Genomic DNA, 22,369 nt, shown 5'->3' on the forward strand with positions numbered 1-22,369 from the left:
TTGCCTTCTGCTGTAAAGCTACTATTTTGGAGATACATGATACATGATATATGACTTTTTAAGAATTTGAGTGTAGAAAAAATTCATGTATGCTTGTGAAGAGTTTGTATTTTCTATTTATTTTTATTTACATATCTTCAAAATCTGTAGTAGCCATGCACTGTTTAAGTTAACAATGTATCTTTATTACATTATATCCTATGGCAGGAAGAAGATTCTGCAGGCTCTGCTCGATCTGCTGCAGAATGCATTTTTTCCAGGTGGTAGCCAATCAAAAAGAGGGCGGGTAAAACTGAACCAAAAAATTAATGCAGGGGCTGAACGGTTTTGCTCACATATTATAGGATAGACTAAAGAAACTAGTTCATATTGCGTTTCATTTATGGGGAAGAAACAATCTACCAGGATTAATTCTTCTTTCTCAGCATATGTGAACATTAGCAACACTGGCGACTGCCTTGAATGCCACAACTAGGACAGAGACACAGCACTGTGTTCCTACATTAAAGTGAACTATTCACCAAGATATGATGCCGTCGTTGTCTATTTCTCAAGGTTGTCAAGCAAACATCTGTAATTTCCTGGATGGTATGCCAGTAAATTAATATTTATCTTCAAGATGAGCCATCACAAGTCTGCCCGTCTGGTTGAATTATTGGTGCATTTAAAAACGCAGTATTATTCCAGGCATAGTTTACAGCGACTATAATTCATTTAACGCTACTATTTACGCTTTAATAAATGCTGACATGTGAGAATGGTCTATATAAGCTAGGCTACAGGGTAAAAGATACCATCGTCAGATCCTGTGCTGTCGTTTAGAATGCACCTTTATATTACAGGCGAGTTTTGGAGGGATACGACGATGCTCTCAACCACCACTGAGCAGCCAACCACTACTGAGCAGCCTACCACCACTCAACTGCCTACCACCACTCAGCTGCCTACCACCACTCACCCCCCCATCTCTGAGAATCCACGCCCACTCAACAACACCCCATCCTCGGAGTTTGACGTCTTGGGCAAAAAACGCTTCACAGGTAATGTGTAAGTATGTGTCTACGTGTAGATGAATCAAAAAAGAAATTCTCCCTAAAGCTTTTCAGTTCAGCTTCAGTTTAAATTGACTTAGCCCTGCCTTTCATTGGTATGGCTCCCTGTGAGCAATTAGGCCTTTGTCCTAGCTTAGAATCCCAGATAATGTTTCGTCTTCGTCTGTTGCAGGAGGCCATTTGAGGAGGCCATTGACTTTACAGGCTCTAAGGGCTCAGGTTGTTTCATGTGGGCAGCTTCTGTAGGAAATATCTCTGAATGCCTGAGTGAAAGCATTTAAACTTAACATTATAAATAATCAGAAAGTCTGTGGGATGTGGCTTCCTGCCCAAAGAGAGGGAGAGAGAGACTTTTAAATAATGGCAGAGCTTTGAGTACTCTGTTCCAGGTAAAACAGAAAATGTGTATGAAAGTGGGTTCCACTCAACACCGTGAACGATAGCCAAAACTTTGTGTTCAGCCCAGTCCCGCTGTGTTGGAGTGGCTTCTTACCTGACCCTACATTTTATTTTGGCTTCTTATAAAGGCACATAATGAATACATTGCACTGAAAAGCACAACCTAATTACCTCTTGGAATAGTCTAAATATCCTCATTGCAAGTTGAGTATGTTTCTGTGTCCCATCATAATAATGAATCAGATGCTTCAGTTCAAAGATAAGGTGGACAGATGGGGCCTCCAAGGCTTTCCTAGAGGGGACGTCTGAAAATGAAGAACAGACTTTAAAAGAGCAGGTTATTAACTTGTCACAGATAGTGTTTGTTTACTCAGAGTCAACTTTTTCACATTTTAGATGGATCAGTGGTTATGAACTGTAATCTACATTCCTGCAGAATTGAATTCTAATCCAAATCTAACACATCCAATGCAGCTAATCAAGGTCTTCTGGAAGCTGGATATGCTAGGGCTAGAATTAAGCTTGGAGGAGAACTGGTGGATACTGAAATAGTTTCCAAGTATGTAGCACAGATCATTTTACTAAAAAAACCCAATGGCAGTGCCAAATAAACAAATTACACGCAACAAAATGTGAAATGTGGTTCTGCCTTTGTAGCATTTATCTCCAAGTGAATTATTCTGCTCTCTATTGCTCATTGTTTCTTATCCAGTGCTTTGTATACAGAACCTGGTGCAGATGTTGAGTGCATCTCACAGATGGTTGTGTGAGGCTGGGTCTTGGCCGGAGAGGTAGCCTGAGGCGACTGTAAACATTATCCTACCCCTCACTTCCTCTCCAGCCTGTAGAGATACAGTATGTTGTTACCATAACAGCACTGCGTCTGCTCTGCTCATCTACCATCGACCTGCTCATGCTTCTGATCTAAGGCCAGCTTAAGGCATGTGACCAGAGGCAGAATGGACATTCAGACCCACTGCCCAATGCCTCCATTCCAAAGTTTGAATGCGATTGCATAAGCTGTAGTTGCAGTTTTTAAATGAGTTGATGACAGTTTAACTGCAAGAAAGAGACTGAAATAGCCAGTTAATAAATTCTACAAAGGGCAAGAGTTACGATTGCTAGTGAATCAATTGTTATTACCTTCATTGTGCTCTACACTCTTAAAAATAAGTGGCATCACACAGAAGAACCACTTTTGGTTCACTGAAGAACCTTTCAGTGGATGATTCTTAAGAGAATCATTTTTTTAAATGAGTGAGTGTAAATGTGAAGAAACTTTTAATGTTAAAAGAACCTCCAAGTAACATAATAATTTCGGAAAGAACACTTTTATTTAGTAAAGAAATTTTGTATTATGTGAAGGGCTCTCTAAGCGTTTTTAAGGGTTCTTCACACTCTCAAAACTCTTTTTCAAACCTGGTTATATGTACATTCGATTTGTATCGACAGGTTTGAGTCTGCGCTTTTAACTTTTTTCCGTTTGTTTTCAGTATCAGGAAATGCCAAAAACATGGCAAATACCTTCAAAATAGATTTCATTCCACAGAAAAGATTTTGTGTACAAAGATTACTTTTCATCAAATTCCAGTCATAATAAAATATCTACTCTTCTGCTTACAGACAGACTGCACTTTTGGCAGAATTTATCCACTTGTTTTAATAAGCTACAATTGAGAATTAATTATTATTGAATTACATCACAATTTTGTTATTGCTGGTGACTTCTGAGGGTTAAGACATTAACTAAAATTGTATATATGAGTAAACCTTGTCAAAAACAATGGTCTTGCTGACCTGGAGACCCCATTTTCTGATCATTTGCCAGTATTCTGAGAGCTCACACCATCTCGCAGCTCCACGCTAATGTGCTTTTCTTGGCAGAAACTGCTTTGGTTGGGAAAAAAAATACAAAAACACCCTAAGAATGAAAGTAACATAACCAGCCAACTCCTTATTGTTTCATGAAGTAGCCCCTCGATGGTCCTCAGACTTGCAAGGATGATGTATTCAGGAGTGAGACCTGCTGGGAGAGCAGAACAAGCACAGATGTCAACACCACAGATACCGGAGGAGCCAGTAGCACCAGAACAGAACAGCTTTAGTAACATTCAGTTAAAAGAGTTAAACATCCAAATGAACTCTGTATGAGCCAGAGCACTGTTAAGCTTGGACTAATGGCAGCTAATGTAAAAGGCAGTTACATAACACTGTTAAATACACCAAGGGAGCAACATCAGAGATACTGGAGGTTATACTACAAGCAGCAGCTGACTTGTAAAGTCAGCATGTGCAACCTCTTAAGTTACACTGAAGAAAGTGATGCTTTAGATTTACTTAAATTTACTTCAAATTTAGGACAGAAATTTTGTGTTCACTACTAATTTTAAGTGCCTAAAAATTCTGATAACAGATATCAGTTGATACATTTTAGGTTTCATATTTACATTTTAAATTTTAAGTTTATGCTCTCATTATTTTTATACGTCCCAACCAATCACAATTCGCAGCCAACCAGCACCCACTTAAATGTAATGAAAGTTAGTAAAAGCTATCAAAATGGACAAGGTTCTGGTAAGACAAGATCCTCGTTTATTAAGTGATATTAATGACTAGGAGGTGGAGACATGGGAGCAAGGGGGGGGGGCTACCTTTGAAAACTACTGATATACATAATGTATCAATGAACGTCCCATTATTCTTTACAATATTTTTTATTGATTCCTTTCATTCATTCGGTTTATGGAAAAAGTTTATTTGTGTGTTAAAATGTTACCATTACACTAAAGGTTTTGCTGTGATACAGACTGTCCTGTAAACAAGAAGCCATTACATGCTTATGAGTGAGTGATTTTGACTTTTTTATGCTAGTTTTTACAATATAAGATGAACTGTATGAAAAGATGAAAGCTGTTCTCAAAGAAGTCACTGACATTGTTCCCTTCAAAGAGATACTAACATTCACACAAGCTACTAACCGAATACATCTTAGCTGCCTTCAACCTTATTTCTCATATGCTTTTAAAATGGACTAAGGAAATATTTCTGAGGAGATTATATGTAAGATCATCATGTATAAGAAACTGAAAAGTCAAAGGAAAATAAGTGAAAAATAGGAGTTTCCAAAACTAGAGTTAAAACAATTTCTAAGAGGTACAGAGAAAATTGTCAAAGGAATGAAAGACTCTTTGAACCAAACATCAGTGCAATTGAGGATCTGAAGTTGGTGATTTGTTTTTGATTAAAGGAATCATAAATGCTAATACCTAATTTGAATAAATTACACAATACCCTCTAAAAAACTGTGAAGAAAACTGGGAACTTCAGGGAAGAAATTGTTCCTTCAGCAAGATAACAGCTCCGAGCACACAGCTGAAAGACCAAGACTTGCTTTTCAAATAAAGCAGCTGCTGGTGTTCTTCTCAGAACAATGGAGTGGCCACCCCAAAGTCCAGACCTTAACATCACTGAATGTGTTTTGGATTACTTGGATTATGAGAAGCAGAAAATGCAACCAACTTCTAAGACTGAACTTTGTGACATTTACAGGTAGTATGCTAAAAAAAATGTATCCCTGCAGATTTCCTTGAAAAACTGAAAGCAAATCTCCTGAAAAGAATTCAAGCTGTAATGCATATTATACTTGTGTTAGAGGCTTTTGTGTAATTTTCTGTTAAATATACATTTTTTGCTTTTTTTCTGATGCTGAAAACAAATAATATGTACTTAAGGGTTGTTTGTCTGGAACTTAAATGAAAGGGTGGTAATCGAAAGGGTGGTCTCTGATTTTTGCACAGCACAGTTTTGGCTTTTGTCTTTCTTTTACTTTTTCAATAGTACTAATGCAATACAGTCTACATGTGTGGAAATAACATACACATCTGATATGAAATACAATTCCATCAATTTTTTTATCTTTTTTTTCCACATGACTATCTGCATAATGAAATTGATAGAGAGGTTGTGTTAATGTACACCAGCAGTTCAAGCAGCAGTCACAACTGTGCTCATGAACATGTCTTAGTCCACAGCCAGTAAAAACATCTCACTAAACGAGAAGACTGAAATACCTCAGTTGATCCAGGAGCCACAGTGTCACAATAACATGTTTTAAAGGCCTAAGAATCACCTCCAGTAGTACCAGCAACAAAGTGCTACAGCACATTCATGTACAGACGATGGGCCAATAAATCCTGACACTCTAGAGACTCAGAGCTGCGCTGCACATCTGAAAGGCATTACTGTGAAGGGGTTCAAATAAAAAAGAAAGAAGTATTAAAAAAAATAGAAATAAAGCAACATAAAGTAAAAGTGCTGATATCAGCGTAGTGATGCTTCCTTCTGCCTGTGGCCTAAGAGATCCCCTGAGCTTTAAGGAGTTTAATAGTCTGGGTTCTCCTTCACTCCCTAGATCTCCAAAACATCCGCTATTTTTTATTCTGTTGTGTCTGTTTTCTGCCACTGGCATTTGGATGTGATAACTGCGGCAATGTGATCTGTAAACTCTGAGCGCGTGTGAACGTTGGAGGATGATTAAAAACATAGCTTACTCTTATCTTTGCTTATCAATGAACAGAAGCCTTTAATTCTTAGCCCGAAACTCAGTGCAGCCTTGAGTGTGTGTGTTGTTGGTTGGGAGGTCAGATCAACGACAACATCTCATGGAGCATTTGATTGGCTCCAGGTGTGCATCTTGTGGCCCAATCAAATAGGAACTTCTGGTAGTGTTCCCAGCTGTCAGAATACCACAATAACAGAGTTACAGTGAGCCAACAGCCAGACTCCGCTGGACAGCGTAGGACTGCCAATGGATAGGACTGCAAACTGTTACACATCCACCACACAAACAAACAATATTTTCACACAAACCCCACAAAAAGCAAAGAACATCTTCCAACTAAACTATATCAGGCATCTGAAGGAGTATTTAAATGGGATTACATGGAGAGGTGGGGTAATGTAATTATTGCCTGTGTTTCTGTAGAGCTGTATAAATAACCTCAGGTTATTAAAGTGGCATTCCACTAGTTTTTTCAAAATTTCTAAATAATTAAATAGTTCACAAAGTCTTTCATAGTGGTTTGATGTGACATGCTCCATTATAGAAAAACATACTGACTGAATTGTTCACAGTGTTGATAGTAACCAGACATCAGAACATTTTAATGTCTCTAAAAGCTACGTCACAGAAAGCTATTTTATGAAACGGTAGTGATAACGTTGTGATGCCTGAGACGTTGTTTTATGATAGTTTTGAGGAGGTTTTGGCCTAAAACATATTTTTTAAAAGCCATTCATGGCATAGAAGTATATGCGGGGAGTTCTAAGGCAAAAGAGTCCCAAAAGAAAACATACTTTTCTAGATTAACTATTATTTTTGGGGGGGGGTGACAATTGTTTATTATCGCACACCCCTAATTCTTCGATGACATGAAGCTGAAATCAGTTATTCGACAGCTATCTGAATTTTCCCGTTCCACCTTAAATGGTGCAGCCTGAGGGGCCAGAATGTAACTGCTGCTCCATTTAAGGTGGAATGGGAAATTTAGCTAGCTAGCTACTGAGACATCAGTATACTAATAGCGATTTTTTGTTCTTGTTGTGAAGAAAAAGACCATAATACATTGAAACAACACTAAACTAAGGTAATACACTAGTATTTTTTTTTTCAACAGAGAAAATGCTCACATTTGTGGGTTTGTTTGATCGCTTGCAAAGCATCATGCTGTTTTTTTTTTCTCATAACTCTCTGTTTGGACTACATAGCCCTTACCCTTCACCCTATTTCTCCATCTCAACAAAAATCAGGACACCCTACCCCTAGGTGTGAACGCGCAAAATGGAGAGGTAAGGGCTAAGTGGTAGGGGCATAGGGGTGAAATGGGATTGGGCCCAAGTAAACAGGTAGACCCCTGGTTCCTATCATCACCACTGTTAAGAAATCTGAATCAGTAAGTTTCTCCAGAGTAATTTTCACATCAATCCACACTGAATGACTATGTTTACATCCCAATCATTAAATTATGCAGAAATTTGGAATTCTGCTTTAACCGTGTGCAAATTGCCATGCTGGTAAATATTACATCATATCCCGTGGAAAAGGGGTATTTCTTAAGAATGGCAAAGTGTTTATTTGTATTCTCTGAGGCCTAAATTGACCCAGTATGTATTTGTGTACCTCATGTGTATGAGTCAGAACATTAAAAAGTACACAGTGACAGAGAAATGTTTGATTTTATGTGGTGATGTTGAACGCTGGAAATTCCCAAGCTAATTCTGCTACTTGCAGCCAAATGCATTGTGTATGGAACTTTTTTAGTGTGATTGAAAATGCATAAATCAAGTAGCCTCTCCCATCGCTGTAATTCATGTCCCATGCAATTTGACCATAAATATTACAGACGTCCTGTGAAAAAATTACATTACTCCACCTCCCCATGTAAAACTAACCCCTCTGAATTGCACTTTAACAGCACCAAGTGTAAGAGGCTGGCTGAAAGGGCAAAAAATTTGTATGTGGCATCCATTTTGTGCTAACTAAGAATAGAATTGTTGTTTTATTTATGATTTTGTTTGACAACTGACGTAAGAGTTAGACTATTTCTAGCTTAGTTGTATTTATTATCCAGTGGATCAGCAGCTATCATTCAGAATTGGTTGACACCTCAAGGATTGCATGATGTATTTGCAGAATGCCCCTTTAACATGACCAAGGACACGAACCTACAGGTTAAAAATATTAGTATTGATTTCAGGTTGACAATAAGTACCTGTTCTGCTCCTTATCTCAGCTCCTTATGTGAACTACATCCGGAAGGACCCTGGTGCTCCATGCTCCCTGACAGAGGCTCTGGAGTACCTGCAGGTGGATGTCCTGGCCGATCTTATAGAGAAAGACAGCTTGGCAGCCAGTCAACAGCAGCCACCCAAACACAAACCACATAACATCACGGTGGTCGCCATGGAGGGCTGTCACTCGTTTGTTATTTTGGACTGGGCCCGCCCATTGAAGGATGACATGGTGTCAGGTAAGTCTAACATGCCCTGTTAAACAAATTGACATATTAGTTAACCATAAGTATGCATGCTGAAAAGTCTAAGCCTTGTCCATAAATACTCTTGCTATGTTTTTCCTAAGCATCTCACCACAGATATGGGTGCTGTTAGTCTCATTTGGAACGTTTCCTCAAAGTCCGCTATATTCTGTTGAATGTCTATTAGCTGATGGACAGGGCTTTCTCTTGTGGTTCACCATGAGTCCAAGTTCACTCTTTAGCCAAAGCTGAATGTCAAACATTTCTAATAGAGTGACAGAGTGTAAGACTAAGAGACAATAATTCACAATGAGACCTAAAGTGAAGTCTCTGGGGTTACTGGATAACCTTAGTCATAATTAATCTTTCAGGGTCTGTGTTTTCCTTGGCTAATGAACAGAAAAGACGGATGCAAAGGGAGCTGTGAAACTGCATGATGTCTAAAACAGATAGTAGTTGTTTTCCCCTTGCTTTCCACTCTTATCTACACATCACATCATTTCTTTCTCCTCTTCTTCTTTCATTCCATATATAGTCTTTTCCACACTTCTCAAGTTTTTCTATTTCAGTACCATGCACATGCAAACAATCAGAAGGATGAATAGCTATATCTTAAGGATTCATGAGGTCTTGAATGAAATGCTTGTATAATTTTTGCTTGTAAATGCCATGACTTAAGCTTTCCATATCGTAATACGCAACTAAATTTTGTTGTTCTGCTGAGGAAAATGACGCATAGCTATAAGATTACATTCACTATGTCTATAAAGTTTTGGACGCATAGCTGTAGTATTACATACACTATGTGTCCAAAAGTTTATAGACATCTGCTGACTTTTTTTGTTTCCTTCTCATGAATTTTGCATTGCTAAATTAACACAACTGTAGACAATCTATCTCCTACCTGTTTAAGAAGATATCCACTTCTAGACCATCTTTCACACCCTGAAAACATAATGAAACAAAAAGTATGAGAAGGGATATTTTTGTTACTAGTATTTTTATTTCTATTTCTAGTTTGCTTTAGTTTCGTAGTACAATTTTGTTGTCAGTGAATATTACAATTTTGATTTAGTTTTTGTGTTTCTGGCAACTGCTGTTTCTAGTTTTACTGGTTTTACTTATGTTATCTCACTGCTAGTTTTTTAGCCCTGCTTCATACTCCACCAGCCAAGCGCTTTGCAGAGGGTATGCCACCTTAGTTTCATGCGCAGCTGCTCCACAGTGTCTCATTTTATTATCAGTGCTTTTCTATGAATATTATACAAACTGTGTGTGTGGGCAAATAGAACTCATGTGTCAGCAATGGGTGCAAACAGTTGAATTCACTAATTAGAAGATCTGTCTGGATTTAAGACATATAGCATATCAGTCATCTTCAGATATGGTACCATGCTTTACAAGAATTTAATGATGATAATATGTTCATACTTTATTCAATTTGACTATAATTACCTGTGATGGCCTTTTCTGCAGGGTACATGGTGCACACTGCTTCCTATGATGATGTCCTCAACAACAGATGGTCATCTCTCCTCTCATCTGGCACCCACCTACCTGTGGAGAACCTCAAGCCAAACTCCAGGTGAGCTTCATTAGTTCCCCTGATCACCATTGTCTGACTAGGGGTGGAAACATTGGAATAGGTAGAGTTGTAACTTCACCTCAGGCAGGAATAATCAGTACACTGTTTTCAGAACAAAACCTTCTATCTCCTTTTTTAGTCATTTTTCAGTTTTTGGCATAGTTTTGCATGTTTTTCAACAGGCATTTTGTTGTTGGTGAAGTTCATGATTACTGGACCAAAAGAAACAGTCCAAAATTAGTCTGAAAAATGTCTGGTTCCATTGACTTACATTAAAAGTAAAGTATGTTTTTTCCTTCTCCTGTAAAGTTACCATTTTAGAGATATGAGGTTTTGTTCTGACAACAGTGAGTAGCTTGATGTTATGACAGGTCATAGCATGTTTGGAAATTGTATCTACCAAGTTGCCCTACCTACTTTTTCACAGGCCTACGTAAAAATATTATTTCTGCCTACGCCACTAACTAAATGTTAATAACGCAGCCGGCTTAGTGTGACACCATATGGGGGCTAACTTCATGGTCTCTGAGACCTCAGAGATCTCACTCGTATCAGCAATCTTATGACACAGTCTGAAAATTCAAATACTTGTCTTCGCCATCAATCTTCAATCTAAACATCATGTCTTTCTCCAGCCAGATGTTGTGTAGCACCAACATACCTTTTCTTTAAAGATAATAATCAGAATCTTTCAATGAGATGAAACTGACATGATAATAAACTCTTGATTTGTGCTTATGATGGTGTGTTTGAATAAGCTCATGTGTTATAACTGCTTAAGCACAGTGATAAGGCACAGTCAAGGTGAAGCAGGGGAACGCTCAACATTTAGTGGGTTTGGAGAGCTCTTGAAAACACTTTAAATCATGATGACATTAAGTCTAAAGGCCTGCAGAGCTGAGAAACTCCATGCAGGGAGTGTTCCTGTATACATGACCATTGGACTCACATCATGCAGTACAAGAATTGAACATACTGCCAGACGAGTATCTACAAGCTGGCAGGAGAACTTACTGTAAGGTGGTTTGCATCTTATATGCAGACAGTTCACAGAGCACATGTTGATAGCAGATGTACTGTATGTTGGTAAGACTCAGGCTTACGCGCTGATGTCAAACATCATGTGTTCTCAAAACAATGGCTATAATTCATATAACAGTCCTTCCGAGGCTAAGTAGCATGACTTAATATCTAAAGTGTTATTACGTAATATATAAAACTACGTTCATCTTTCAACACCCACTCCCTCTGTCTCTCTCTCGCCTGTCTCCATCTATCCACTATTGCGCTCAAGTCAAAAGGAGCATGATTACACATGTGATTCATTCTCACATGAGCTGAAGAAAATGGGCATTTTATGTTGCAGAAAGTGGCTAATGTTTATCATATGTCTCAATGACTAGGTCTCAGAAACAGAGTTAGAGCAGGCTTGGCTCAGTCAGATCCAGCTCCACTCACACTCTGTGAGCTTTGTTATGGCTTGTGTCTCTCCTACGTTTCCCGCAATCGCACACACAAAACACAGTTTACTGCTTCTAAGCGACCCCGCTACGCTCCTGTCAAAACTCTGGTTCCCAAGGTTACCCGCACCAGCTCTTTGTAGTCACAGTTATACTTCATCTGAAATATGTTTATGGGCTGTCCGGACATTTCCCACAGATGTGGAGTGATGTGGCGGCTACCAGATCTGACCGGACAGGCCTCATTCACTGAATGCATATGTGCAGCAGTCCTTCACATGCACATGCTTATGAGCTCCTTGTGCACAAAAACACAGTGTACTTTACTTTTAACCTGACAGTTAACTAATGTAGTCTCGTAGACTAAATACACCAAGGTTAAGTCATTAGTGATGACCTAAGGTGAGAATTCATAAGTTTGGAATAAGGCTGGCTTTGGTGCAACATTACTTGCTTTCATGTTCTCATAAAGAATATAATAATTACCATGAAAACAGACAAAAAAAGTCTATTTGTTTTTTAGCTCAAATAGCTAGCTAGCCAGCTTTTAAAACCGAAGCTCTTACTTCTATGCATTTTGCGTGGCCATTTTTAGACTTCATAGTACTTAAGCTCAGGAACTGGTTAGGTTACAGTCATGATACTCATATCACAACCATCAGCCGGACTTGCTCTCTCTAACTAGAGTGGTTACATTGAGATAAGGCAAAGTAGCAGCAAGTAATCCAGCTCAAAAAATGACCCAAAATCCAAATTGGCTCAATTTTTAGAGGTCACATTTTAGGAAGAAGTTACAGACATGATACACATATAACAATCAATAGGACTTACCATGTCAGTATAACTGCACTGCTGAGAATGATCCACCATCTAAGAAAATAATATCTGTGGTTCTGTGGGAGTTCTGACCATTGACCAAGGTAAAGAAAGGCTTAGAAAATATCCAAAAACAAATTAACAAGAATCTGTAATTGTAGAATTACAAAATGCACCTATATGGTAAGGGGAACTGATAAACTGGACAGTGGCCCTTATCCATCAAAGTTGTGTAAAAAGAGCACAGATTTTACAGACTTTAACACTATAAAAGAAAGGCATTTGTTTACATCATTGTGCTTGTAAAATAAGCACTTCCACTTTTTTAAATTTAATTATTAGTATTATTGTTATTTTCTTTTTTCATTAATGGTATTGATATTATAGATGATAATGATAATAGTTTAGGTTGTTAAAATATTACGCTCTGATTTACGCACTCTTACCTGACATAAGTTTGGTGGTACAGATACGCCAAAGATTAAAACGTTAAACTGATGAATAACAAAATTATTTGTGAAATTTGCACATGCTCATTTTAAGATCAGATTCAACAGTAAGCAATATATTGATGAATGAGAGTCAGTAGTGTATACCTCATAAAGTGTCCGGAGGGTACATACAAATGAAAACTGCTGTTTACTAAACTTGCCAACTACTGATATAATCTGATATAAGTATTGCATGCAACTTTGTTTTTGAATTACCTTGTGTAACTGTCAAGTTGCATGTAAATTGTATGCAACATGCAGCTAGTTACACCATGTAAAGCTAACCTAGGAATGGAGAAGCCCCTCCTGCTTGTTATAATGCATTTTATTCACGTGGAAATGTTGCACACATTTGGATCAAGTCAATTCAATGCATTCTTTAAATTGAGTGTTTCTGTTTCTCAGCTTGTCCTTTGAACAGTGTTATTGTCAACAGAGAAACCACCAGCTTGATCCTTGATCAACTTCAGAACTGAAATGTAGACTTTAGCAGGGACAGACACCGCCATACAAATGCCATATGGAGACTTTATTATGAAACTTTCACTCAAATCCTCTTAGATTAGTTGTCTAGGGGATACGGAAAAAGGAAACACACCCACTTCCCCACTCTGGCTGTGGCAGTCTGACTGGGACTGGGTTTGGAATTCTCTCTTTATTTTGGTCAGAGTTTCCACGTGGCTCCTCTAATTTGATCCAGCCATGCTGATTTAATGTCATTAAATGAGGCTCAAATAAAAACAAGCGAAGCGCGAAGGTACTGATCGCTGCTCTTCATACACACACACACACATACTGCAGTGAAAAGAGCTGATTTCTCTCGTTCACTCTCCTTACTGACGGCAAAGACTTTAATCTTTGTCAGGTTTTTCTTTTCTAATTTGCTTTGTGATTCTTTTTTGTGTGTATAAAACCTACTCAGACTTCTCTTTTCCAATTTTTTTTTTCTTATCCTTCTCTAATTGATCAAATGAAGCAGGGATTGCCATGGAGCTGAAAGCTTATGTCTCAGTGACATTTGTAATATAAGAAAAGACTCCTCCGTTAGGTCATTGTTTTTTTTTTTCTCTCTTTTGCACTCCTGTCTTTACTTATTATGTTTCCAGTTCTCTTTTTGGCTTTCTTTCTGTGAAAACTGCTCTACTTCTCTTTCCGTCTTACCAGTGGGCGTTTTGTTGGACGTTACGTTTTTTAGCTTTACAATAGTTTTCTAGTAAAATATGTAGCCACTCAGCCATCTGGATTACTTATTAAGATTGGAATACTCTTCAAAACCTCACAGACATTCAGGTTTATGACTTTTGATAAGTAATTTTTCTTTTGTTTCCCCAGGTACTACTTCAGAGTTCAAGCGAAGAACGTTTTTGGTCTAGGGCCGATCAGTGAGACGTTAACATATGTTACAGAATCAGGTCAGAATCTCTATTTATTATTATTATTATTTATTTCATTTTGGACAATGGAAACAGTTCCGTTCTCTAAACCAAAATTCTGTCCTCTTTACAGATGACCCCCTTCTTATAGAGAGACCCCCAGGTAAGACACATCTATTATACACAAAGTGCACTCAGTAATTGTCTACACTGTAATATAAAGGTGCTGAAACAGAGTCACAGAAGAACAATTCTGGTCCCCTAAAGAGCTTTTGAATGGACAGTTCTTTAAAGAGCCATTTAATTTTTTTTTTAGTTGAAAGGGTCCATATCATAGGACTTTTTAATAGTTTGGTGTAGTATGTAAACATTGTTAAAGTTTTGAAGTGCAATAAATGTTCACTCCTCAGTCTACACAATCCACAAAATGAAAGCTTTCATTTTTTTGTGATGTCACCAAAAACAATGCATTTACATATATCGTTCTGTTCAGCCTACAGCAGTTTAGCCCCACCCATTCTCACTAAAGGCACAGTATTAAAAACAGCCTTTTTAAAGAGAGGTTGGAAAATAGTCCATTTAAAAATGAATCCTGGCTATTTATGATTTATAAAATCACACAAATATTATATGTTGACCTCATAATAAAATACAAGGAAATATAAGATATGGGCCTTTTAAAGAATCCACATAACCTAAAGGTTCTAAATGATTTCATGGTTGGTTATTTGATTTCACTATGGTGCCATTTAGCCCTTATAACTCTGTAAAAGTAATGTTTTATTTAATTTTAACTTTGAATTTACAAAAACATGCACTTAACCATCCAAAGATATGTATACTCATCTCAGGTAGTAATATTAACATTTTTAGAGGCCTGTTTTTTTGATCACATTTTGCTGAGCCAACATGGCAACATGCAATGTTTTGAAAATCAGTGCAATGCATTGCATAGTTTTCTCCTGAATAAGATACTGCTTTTTGAGTAATTAATGATTATATGTCAGAAAATGATATACACTTGGATGTAAGGTGTGCTTTATTGTAATAATGAAGGCCTTTTAACTTTTAAAGGAGCCCACAGAACCAGTTTTTCAGCACCAGTTTTGGTGTGAATGATTGTGAATAGGGTAACAGGGAATAAGCAAAATAGCTTTTTTGGAGACAATAAAAGACTAGTACAGAAAATACTGGTATAATATGCATGAATTTATGACCTAAAGGACAAAAGTTCTGCCATAGCTTGATTTGGTCAATTAAATGCAAATGAGCAAATAGCTCAGGCAGTGAAGAGTTCACTTCTGACTGAGGGGCAAGAACACTGAAGCAGCAAGTCATTACCTGACAAGCATGCGTAAGTCTTAGGAAAGGACTTGCCAAGAGCCCAGATGTGGAAGACCTACTTTAGTGTGCAGGTATGTGGTTCCGAACCAAGACCCATCACAGAGATAGTGTGGAGCTGAGCCCTTCAAAACCTTGAATGCCAGAACTAGATCTCTGTGTGTGATTCTTACCACCATAAGAGGTAATCTCAGTCAAGGAGAACTTGAGGAGGGTATTGGCCGGCGAGCAGCATTCGGAATGCTTTGTAGATGAGAAATAGGGAGAACAGAGCGGCTGATGCCCACGTCTGTAAGTGTTGAAATAAGCATCTGGTGATTCAGTGTCAAAGGCAGCAGACAGGTCACCGAGGACAAGGACTGAGGACACAGAGTTCTCTCTGGCTTTGTGGAGAGAGTATTTGAGTGACAGGGGTCATTTTTTATTTAGTGTCCTGACTTGTGTATTGACTGGTTGATGTCCAGATCATGGTTTTTCTTGAGAGGGGAAGACAGCCGTGCCAGAACAGCCTGTTCCCTGGTTCTGGACAATAAAATGGAAAAAGTGAAAAGAGTCTGTAGTTTGTTGTGTTGGGTCAAGTGTGGATTTCTGGAGTGAAACACGAAGAGTGTTTATATCAGAGCTCTGATGTAATTTAGTAAATTGGAGCTATAAAATAGAACAATAAATACATGTTAAACCCTGATACTGTTATAAAAGCCTCTCACTAGTAATGGGTAACAGTGTTCAAAGAAACAGAATTTCTTTAGCATAACATTAACAATGTTTTTAAATGTTTCTTAAAAGTGTGCACTGAGCTTGTCTGTCTAATAAAAGGTGGAATTGTATAAAGTTAAAATCCATGATAAAAATATTGAGAATTATAATTTTAAAAATTAACTCCTTAGAGTTCCACAGTTTAAAAGCATGATAATTAAAAGAGGCCTCTCCAAATTTTCTGTATTTTACAGAGGGTATTTCCAGAAGGTCAGTATCTGCAGATCTGAGGTCACATGCCTGAACATGAACAGACACTCTGTGATGTAAGCAGGTGCATTAAGGTCATTTAGAGCCCTAAAAACTAGGAGCAAAACTTTAAGGAGCAAAAATCTATCCTGAACGATACAGGTAGCCAGTGCAGTTCTTTCAAATTGGGAGTGATATGACCTCCCTTTTTTGTTTTTGTTAGGATCTGTGCTGCCGCATTTTGTGTGAGTTGTAGAGGATGGTTTGTGTTCTTAGTAAGTCCAATAAGAGGATCATTACAATAATCAACTCTGCTTGTGACAAATGCAGGAACAAGTTTCTCTGCTTCATTCTGAGATAGAAAAGGCTGAACTTCAGCAATATCTCTCAAATGCTAAAACGCTACTTTAGTGACTGTGTTTACATATAAAGCAGATAAAACAGAGCTCAAAGCTAAGATTACAACCAGAGGCCTACCCAGTGTTCAGAATGGTGGATTAGAATCTTGTGATCAACAGAACAAAAAGCCGCACTAAGATCCAAAAAGACCAGAACAGAAGAATTTTGTGCATCAACACTGAGCCTGAGGTCATTCACAACACAAACCAATACTGTCTCTGTACTATGGTTAGAATGAAAACCTGATATATAACTTTTTGAAATTAGATACACATTTCATTGCTTGAACACAACTTTTGCTAAGACTTTACGAAGGATCCCGGCTACTTGTTTTTAGTAGAGGCTTCACCAAGGCAGTTTTAAAAGTGTCTGGAGAAACACCTGTTGACAGAAAACAGTTTACAATAGTTAAAACGTCATTTTTAACAAGATCAAAAACCATATTAAGAAGAGAAGCAGGAACCTGGTCAAGATCACATGTGGACAAAGTTAGCTTGTTTATAACAGTTGCTAGCTCCTTTTAATTGATAACAGAGAAGCATGTCATTATTGATATATATATATATATATGAAATACATTGATGGAAAAAAAATAAAATATATATTGTGTTATATATATAATATATATATTACAATATATATATTGTGTTGGGGGGGGCAGAGAAAGAGAGAAAGAGGGTCTATGTTTTTAGTTGTTGAAAAGTAATTATTTAGGTTATGGATCCATTTCCAAATCAGTTTATGTTTCCCTGATATGGGTCTGATATGAGTTATGATCTTACATAAGCAACTTCTTTGTAGTGAAGAGAGTAAGCAGATTGAAACAGATCTGAAATTCTGACATCTGTAACAGCCTTTTTGTATACAAATTTTTTTTCAGTTTCTAAAGTTTTGGCTTTGTTTTGAAGCCATAGCCTGTCTGTTACAAGAGTAGTCGTTAAATTGCTATAAGCTTATTTAACTACTGAAACGCTGCTAATTTCACAGAGCTGATGTAGTAAACCTTACCCAAGGCTACTTTACGTAAGTGTTTCTTGCTAAAGCCTATGGTCTTTTTATGAGAATCAACATTCACAAGAGTTTTCAATCACAATCCATCTGTTTTTATCTCATATTGGCTTGTCTGTGACTGACAACTGGTTAAAGAATCCAGTGGTGGTATCCACAGGAACGGACGAAAACAAACCAAAACAAATCAACACTTATTAATCATTATATGAACTTGACTAATCAAATGTAGGTTCCTGTTTATAGTGACATCACTATAATGTTACGTTTCTATTATTTTTAATACATAAACAAGATAAATAGAAACACTGGTTTAAAGAAGATGGGTATAATAAGATTTATCAAGTATTTATTTAGCCTAGTTGTAACATCGGAGGCCTCTAGGTCAGCCGCAGTTGCGAAATGGCTTTATTTGTCGGAGTTCAACACTCCTAATCACAACAGGCCGGAGTCAAAACACAGACAGGCAACATAACAGGCATATCCGTAGTCAAAAACCAGAATAACAGGGTGAGAGTCAAAACACAAATACAAACAAAGGAAAAATGGCTCAGAACTCAGGGTAGAAACACAGATACTTCGCAAACAACTAAACCAAACAAAGGGATAATGAGTTCTAGATCACTTGCAGGTGTACAAGTGTGGTGTGGGAGAGTCCAAGTGGAGTCTCCCCAAAGGAGGGGGGTAACATTATAGGGGGGTAAAAATAGCAGTGATATGCAAGTGGCACCACAATTGTGGAATCATTCTTCCATACCAGTAATTTCTTTTCAAAGAAGTGGAAGCCCCAAAATGGACCCATCTATGAATGTTTATTTTTAAAGAGTATTTATTAGGGGGCTATTTTCTAAACATAATTTCAATTTAGTCATGTAGAGTGTGCTAATTAAGAAATATGAATGAAAGTGTCAAAGTCTGTTTTAGAACACACATGTGCCCATATCTCCTCCAGGTGGCGAGCCTATTTGGATTCCTTATACCTTTAGATACAACCCAGCCCACAGCTCCTGTAAAGGAAGTCAATTTGTAAAACGCACCTGGTACAGAAAGTTTGTGGGCGTGGTCCTCTGCAATTCACTGCGCTACAAGATCTTTATGGGAGATGGCCTAAAAGGTATCGTTCCATTTCCTCTCTTTTCCATGTTGGACACTTTCTCTTCTCTGCTGAAACAAACATAATTCACTAGTGCCTGAAGTCCCTGCCTTTATCTTTTATGTTGTCATAATATTGAGCAGACTCATTTCTGCATTTTCTCTCATGTCTAAAATGTGGTTTTGTCAGAATGCCCCGCATTTCTGGCTCTCCCTACAGTGTAAATGTAGTAGATGTGATTTCAGTTTTAAAAGGTATTTATGCTAATTATTCTCACAATTTCAGAAAGTTTCTACAGTATCGGTGATACATTTGGCAATGGAGAGGACCACTGTCAGTTTGTAGATTCCTATCTAGAAGGAAGGACAGGACCTCACAGCCTCTCCCTCTACCTGCCCACAGCTAAAGGTACTACAGTCTCACACTGTGAAAATGCACTTCATCTCACTACTGCTCTGAAAAACATGATCTGTCATCATCTACACATGAATAAAATACATTACATTAACATAGTCATATGCAAAAGTTTGGGCATCCTTGGACAAATTACATTTTGTTACATTTTCTGCAAATTTTAGTGGACTATTTCTATTTACTTGCTGCTTAACATGCTGGAAAAATGGAAAATGTGCTTTAACATTTGCACTGGCCATATTTTATGATGTATTTTCTCCCCAGTATGTTGAATTCAGCAAATAAACTGTAACTGTGATTTAAAATGTGCAGAACTGTTTTCTCTGTAGAGGATATGTAAATTTTTTTTCACTTAGAAAATCCTGACTGTATATGACTGCATATGACTGTAATCTCCACATTTTAACTACTAACTTTGTTTTTGTGGATTTCAGGTTACTATTGCTCATATAAACAGGAGCCTGTAAATTTCTGAAATACAAAAATTGGTGTGGTATATTTAATTTATGCGCAGAATTTTTTGCTACAAGTGGCATAAGCAGTATTCAGAAAAATGTCTAATTGTTGACTTTTCTACCAAATTATCAAGAAAGCAGGAATATTGCACATGGTACGTTAGCACACATTGTAATTTTTTAGGGGCCCAAGCACTGAACCTATTGAAACCTATTTGGACTAATAGGAATCTAGAGAATCTAAGAATCTAGGGAATCTTTTGAATCTTCTTTGCCCATCAGAGTACCCCAGCAGCATTTTAACTGCTTTTTTTCTGTGATTTCAGGTTACTATCGCTCATATAGGCAGGAGCCTGTAAATTTCGGGCCCATAGGCAAGCGCACGCCTCATCCTTTCGTGGGCTGGTACGAGTGTGGTGTCCCAATCCCGGGGAAATGGTAACGGAGGACTTTCTGAAAGCCAGACACCACTGGCATCTACATTCCATCTTCCTTCCCTCTCTGTATGCCAATTCCATAAATGAACTTTTGCTCACCATGGCAACTGAAGCCAAAACAACATACTGTTTCTGACAGAGAGAATATAATACTTAAAATAACACGTTTCTATATAATTATTCAGATATCAAGCACTTTTTTTTTCAAGGCAGTCTGTATATGAGGAAATACAAGCATGTGTGCTCAAATTATTAATAACGGTTCAGGGACCTAGTATCCTCAATAATTCCCAATGATTGAGAATGGCTTCTGATGTTATTTCTGTCTGGAATAATTTATCATAGTATGACTCAATAAGTAGCCTTTAATAGGACATGTAATACAGAACACAAGCCCGACTAAGCAATGACTGGGGATTGCTGAAGCCTCACAAATACAGTGACCTATATGTTAATGATGTAACAAATTTTCCATGATTGATGTTTCTTTGTAGTTTTTAATGACTTTGCTAGTTTTGTACTCATTTTTGTATCATCTTACATTCAACAACAGTTGGCTTGGAAGTATTGAAGATGAAAAGTTATTTCCATTTGCTCAGGAAAGGTTGAAAACTGAATAAAGGTGCTATGGAAAACATGGAAACAACTAATGCTTTATGCCACATGGACATTCTAACATTAGTGTGTTACTAGCATGGAAGTCATATAATGCTAAAGATGATCGAAATGCTTCTAATCAAGTTCAGGAGAGAATTCCATTGGAGACTAACAAGAGGAAAAAAACTTAAATTTTCTATAGTGCACAGATTGACTTTTGGTACATAAAGGTTATTTTAAGAGGCCTTAGTGAACAAGAAGGGATATTCAAATATAAAAGGTCTCTCAAAAAGTGTCAATGCCATGCAAGGCCTTAAAAATCGCCATAATAATTCAAAAATTCACTGTCTGACTAGAAGTCAGTGTAGATAAAAAACTGGGCTATTAGTTTTGGTAAGGACTCTTGCAGCCCTATTTTGCAGAATATAGAGTTTATTCAAGGATTTAGTTGGCAGACCACCATGAAGAGTGTTTCCATAGTCTAGACAAGAAGTAACAAAGGTCCAGGTTGATGTTTCAGCAATGCAATTACTGAATGTCAACCACACAGTGGATATATTTTTAAGGAAAATATAGTTAATATTGTATTACCATCATTTTTACAAAGGTCAGAGATGCATCGAACATTACACCCATAATAATAAGTTTGTAATAATGGGCATAGAAGGAATACTTGCTGATTGGTACTCCTTCATCCATTCTCTGATTCTTCCAGGAAGCTTTTAAGACTGTCCATGGCTTGTCTGATGTTGTTTTAATATACAGCTGTACAGCAGGGCTCAGAAACTGAATAAAAAGGCGATCAGTTGGCTCGGAGCAGGACCATTACTATTATTGTGTTCCAACCCCAACACAATGTTCCTAAACCACTTAGAATAGAATGTTTAGTTCAGAATTCACTTGCTTTTATATAGACTGAATGTAGGCCTCATAATATAAATGCATAGGTTTGGAAAGCTATTGGACCTGTAGCCTAAGCATATAAATACCGTATACATGCCTTATACCTCTGTCACAAAACATGACATTGAATGAAATCGTGATGTCATTTTGATCCAAAAACATCTGTGTAACCCAGGCTTGTGGGTTACATAGGACAAAAAAATAAGGTTATTAAATATTAACAGATTTTTCAAATGAAACTTTCTGTCCTTGAAATAGTTTGATTACATTTTTTGTTGTGCTTTCCAAGACAGAGTATACTAACCTCTTAAAATCTCAAGCTTATTACATTCTAAGGCATTTTATTCAGCAATAACATGGTAAATAATGCAAACTGACTTAGTAAAAAGTTTAAGTAAAAGTAAAAAGAGGGTGTAATGTAGTTCTGAATCTACCGTCAGTTCCTGGCCACTTAAGAGGTTAAAAACAAAATCGGTGCAAGAACTAATCCTTGAGGCACCTCGCAGTGGGCTTCTTTAATGGGGGAAAAAAATCCTCCTATTGTAGTGATAGGAAGAAAACCACTGC

General features: G+C 37.5%; 1 protein-coding gene across 3 annotated transcripts in view; it reads left to right on the plus strand.

Annotated features, from left to right (window-relative positions):
• Nucleotides 1-20,937, plus strand: part of fndc1 (fibronectin type III domain containing 1) — a 62,872-nt gene extending 41,935 nt beyond the window's left edge. For all 3 annotated transcript variants that reach the window (XM_036581846.1, XM_036581849.1, XM_036581847.1), the window contains 8 exons: nucleotides 843-1,040; nucleotides 8,243-8,479; nucleotides 9,962-10,070; nucleotides 14,170-14,249; nucleotides 14,344-14,373; nucleotides 18,856-19,017; nucleotides 19,282-19,404; nucleotides 20,192-20,937. In XM_036581846.1, the coding sequence (XP_036437739.1) occupies nucleotides 843-1,040; nucleotides 8,243-8,479; nucleotides 9,962-10,070; nucleotides 14,170-14,249; nucleotides 14,344-14,373; nucleotides 18,856-19,017; nucleotides 19,282-19,404; nucleotides 20,192-20,307 (1,055 nt within the window). In that variant the 3' untranslated portion in view covers nucleotides 20,308-20,937. The remainder of the gene's footprint in view (nucleotides 1-842; nucleotides 1,041-8,242; nucleotides 8,480-9,961; nucleotides 10,071-14,169; nucleotides 14,250-14,343; nucleotides 14,374-18,855; nucleotides 19,018-19,281; nucleotides 19,405-20,191) is intronic.
• The last annotated feature ends 1,432 nt before the right edge of the window (nucleotides 20,938-22,369 follow it).

The sequence above is a fragment of the Colossoma macropomum genome, unplaced genomic scaffold (genome assembly GCF_904425465.1).
Source record: "Colossoma macropomum unplaced genomic scaffold, Colossoma_macropomum, whole genome shotgun sequence".
In the NCBI taxonomy this organism is placed as follows: domain Eukaryota; kingdom Metazoa; phylum Chordata; class Actinopteri; order Characiformes; family Serrasalmidae; genus Colossoma; species Colossoma macropomum.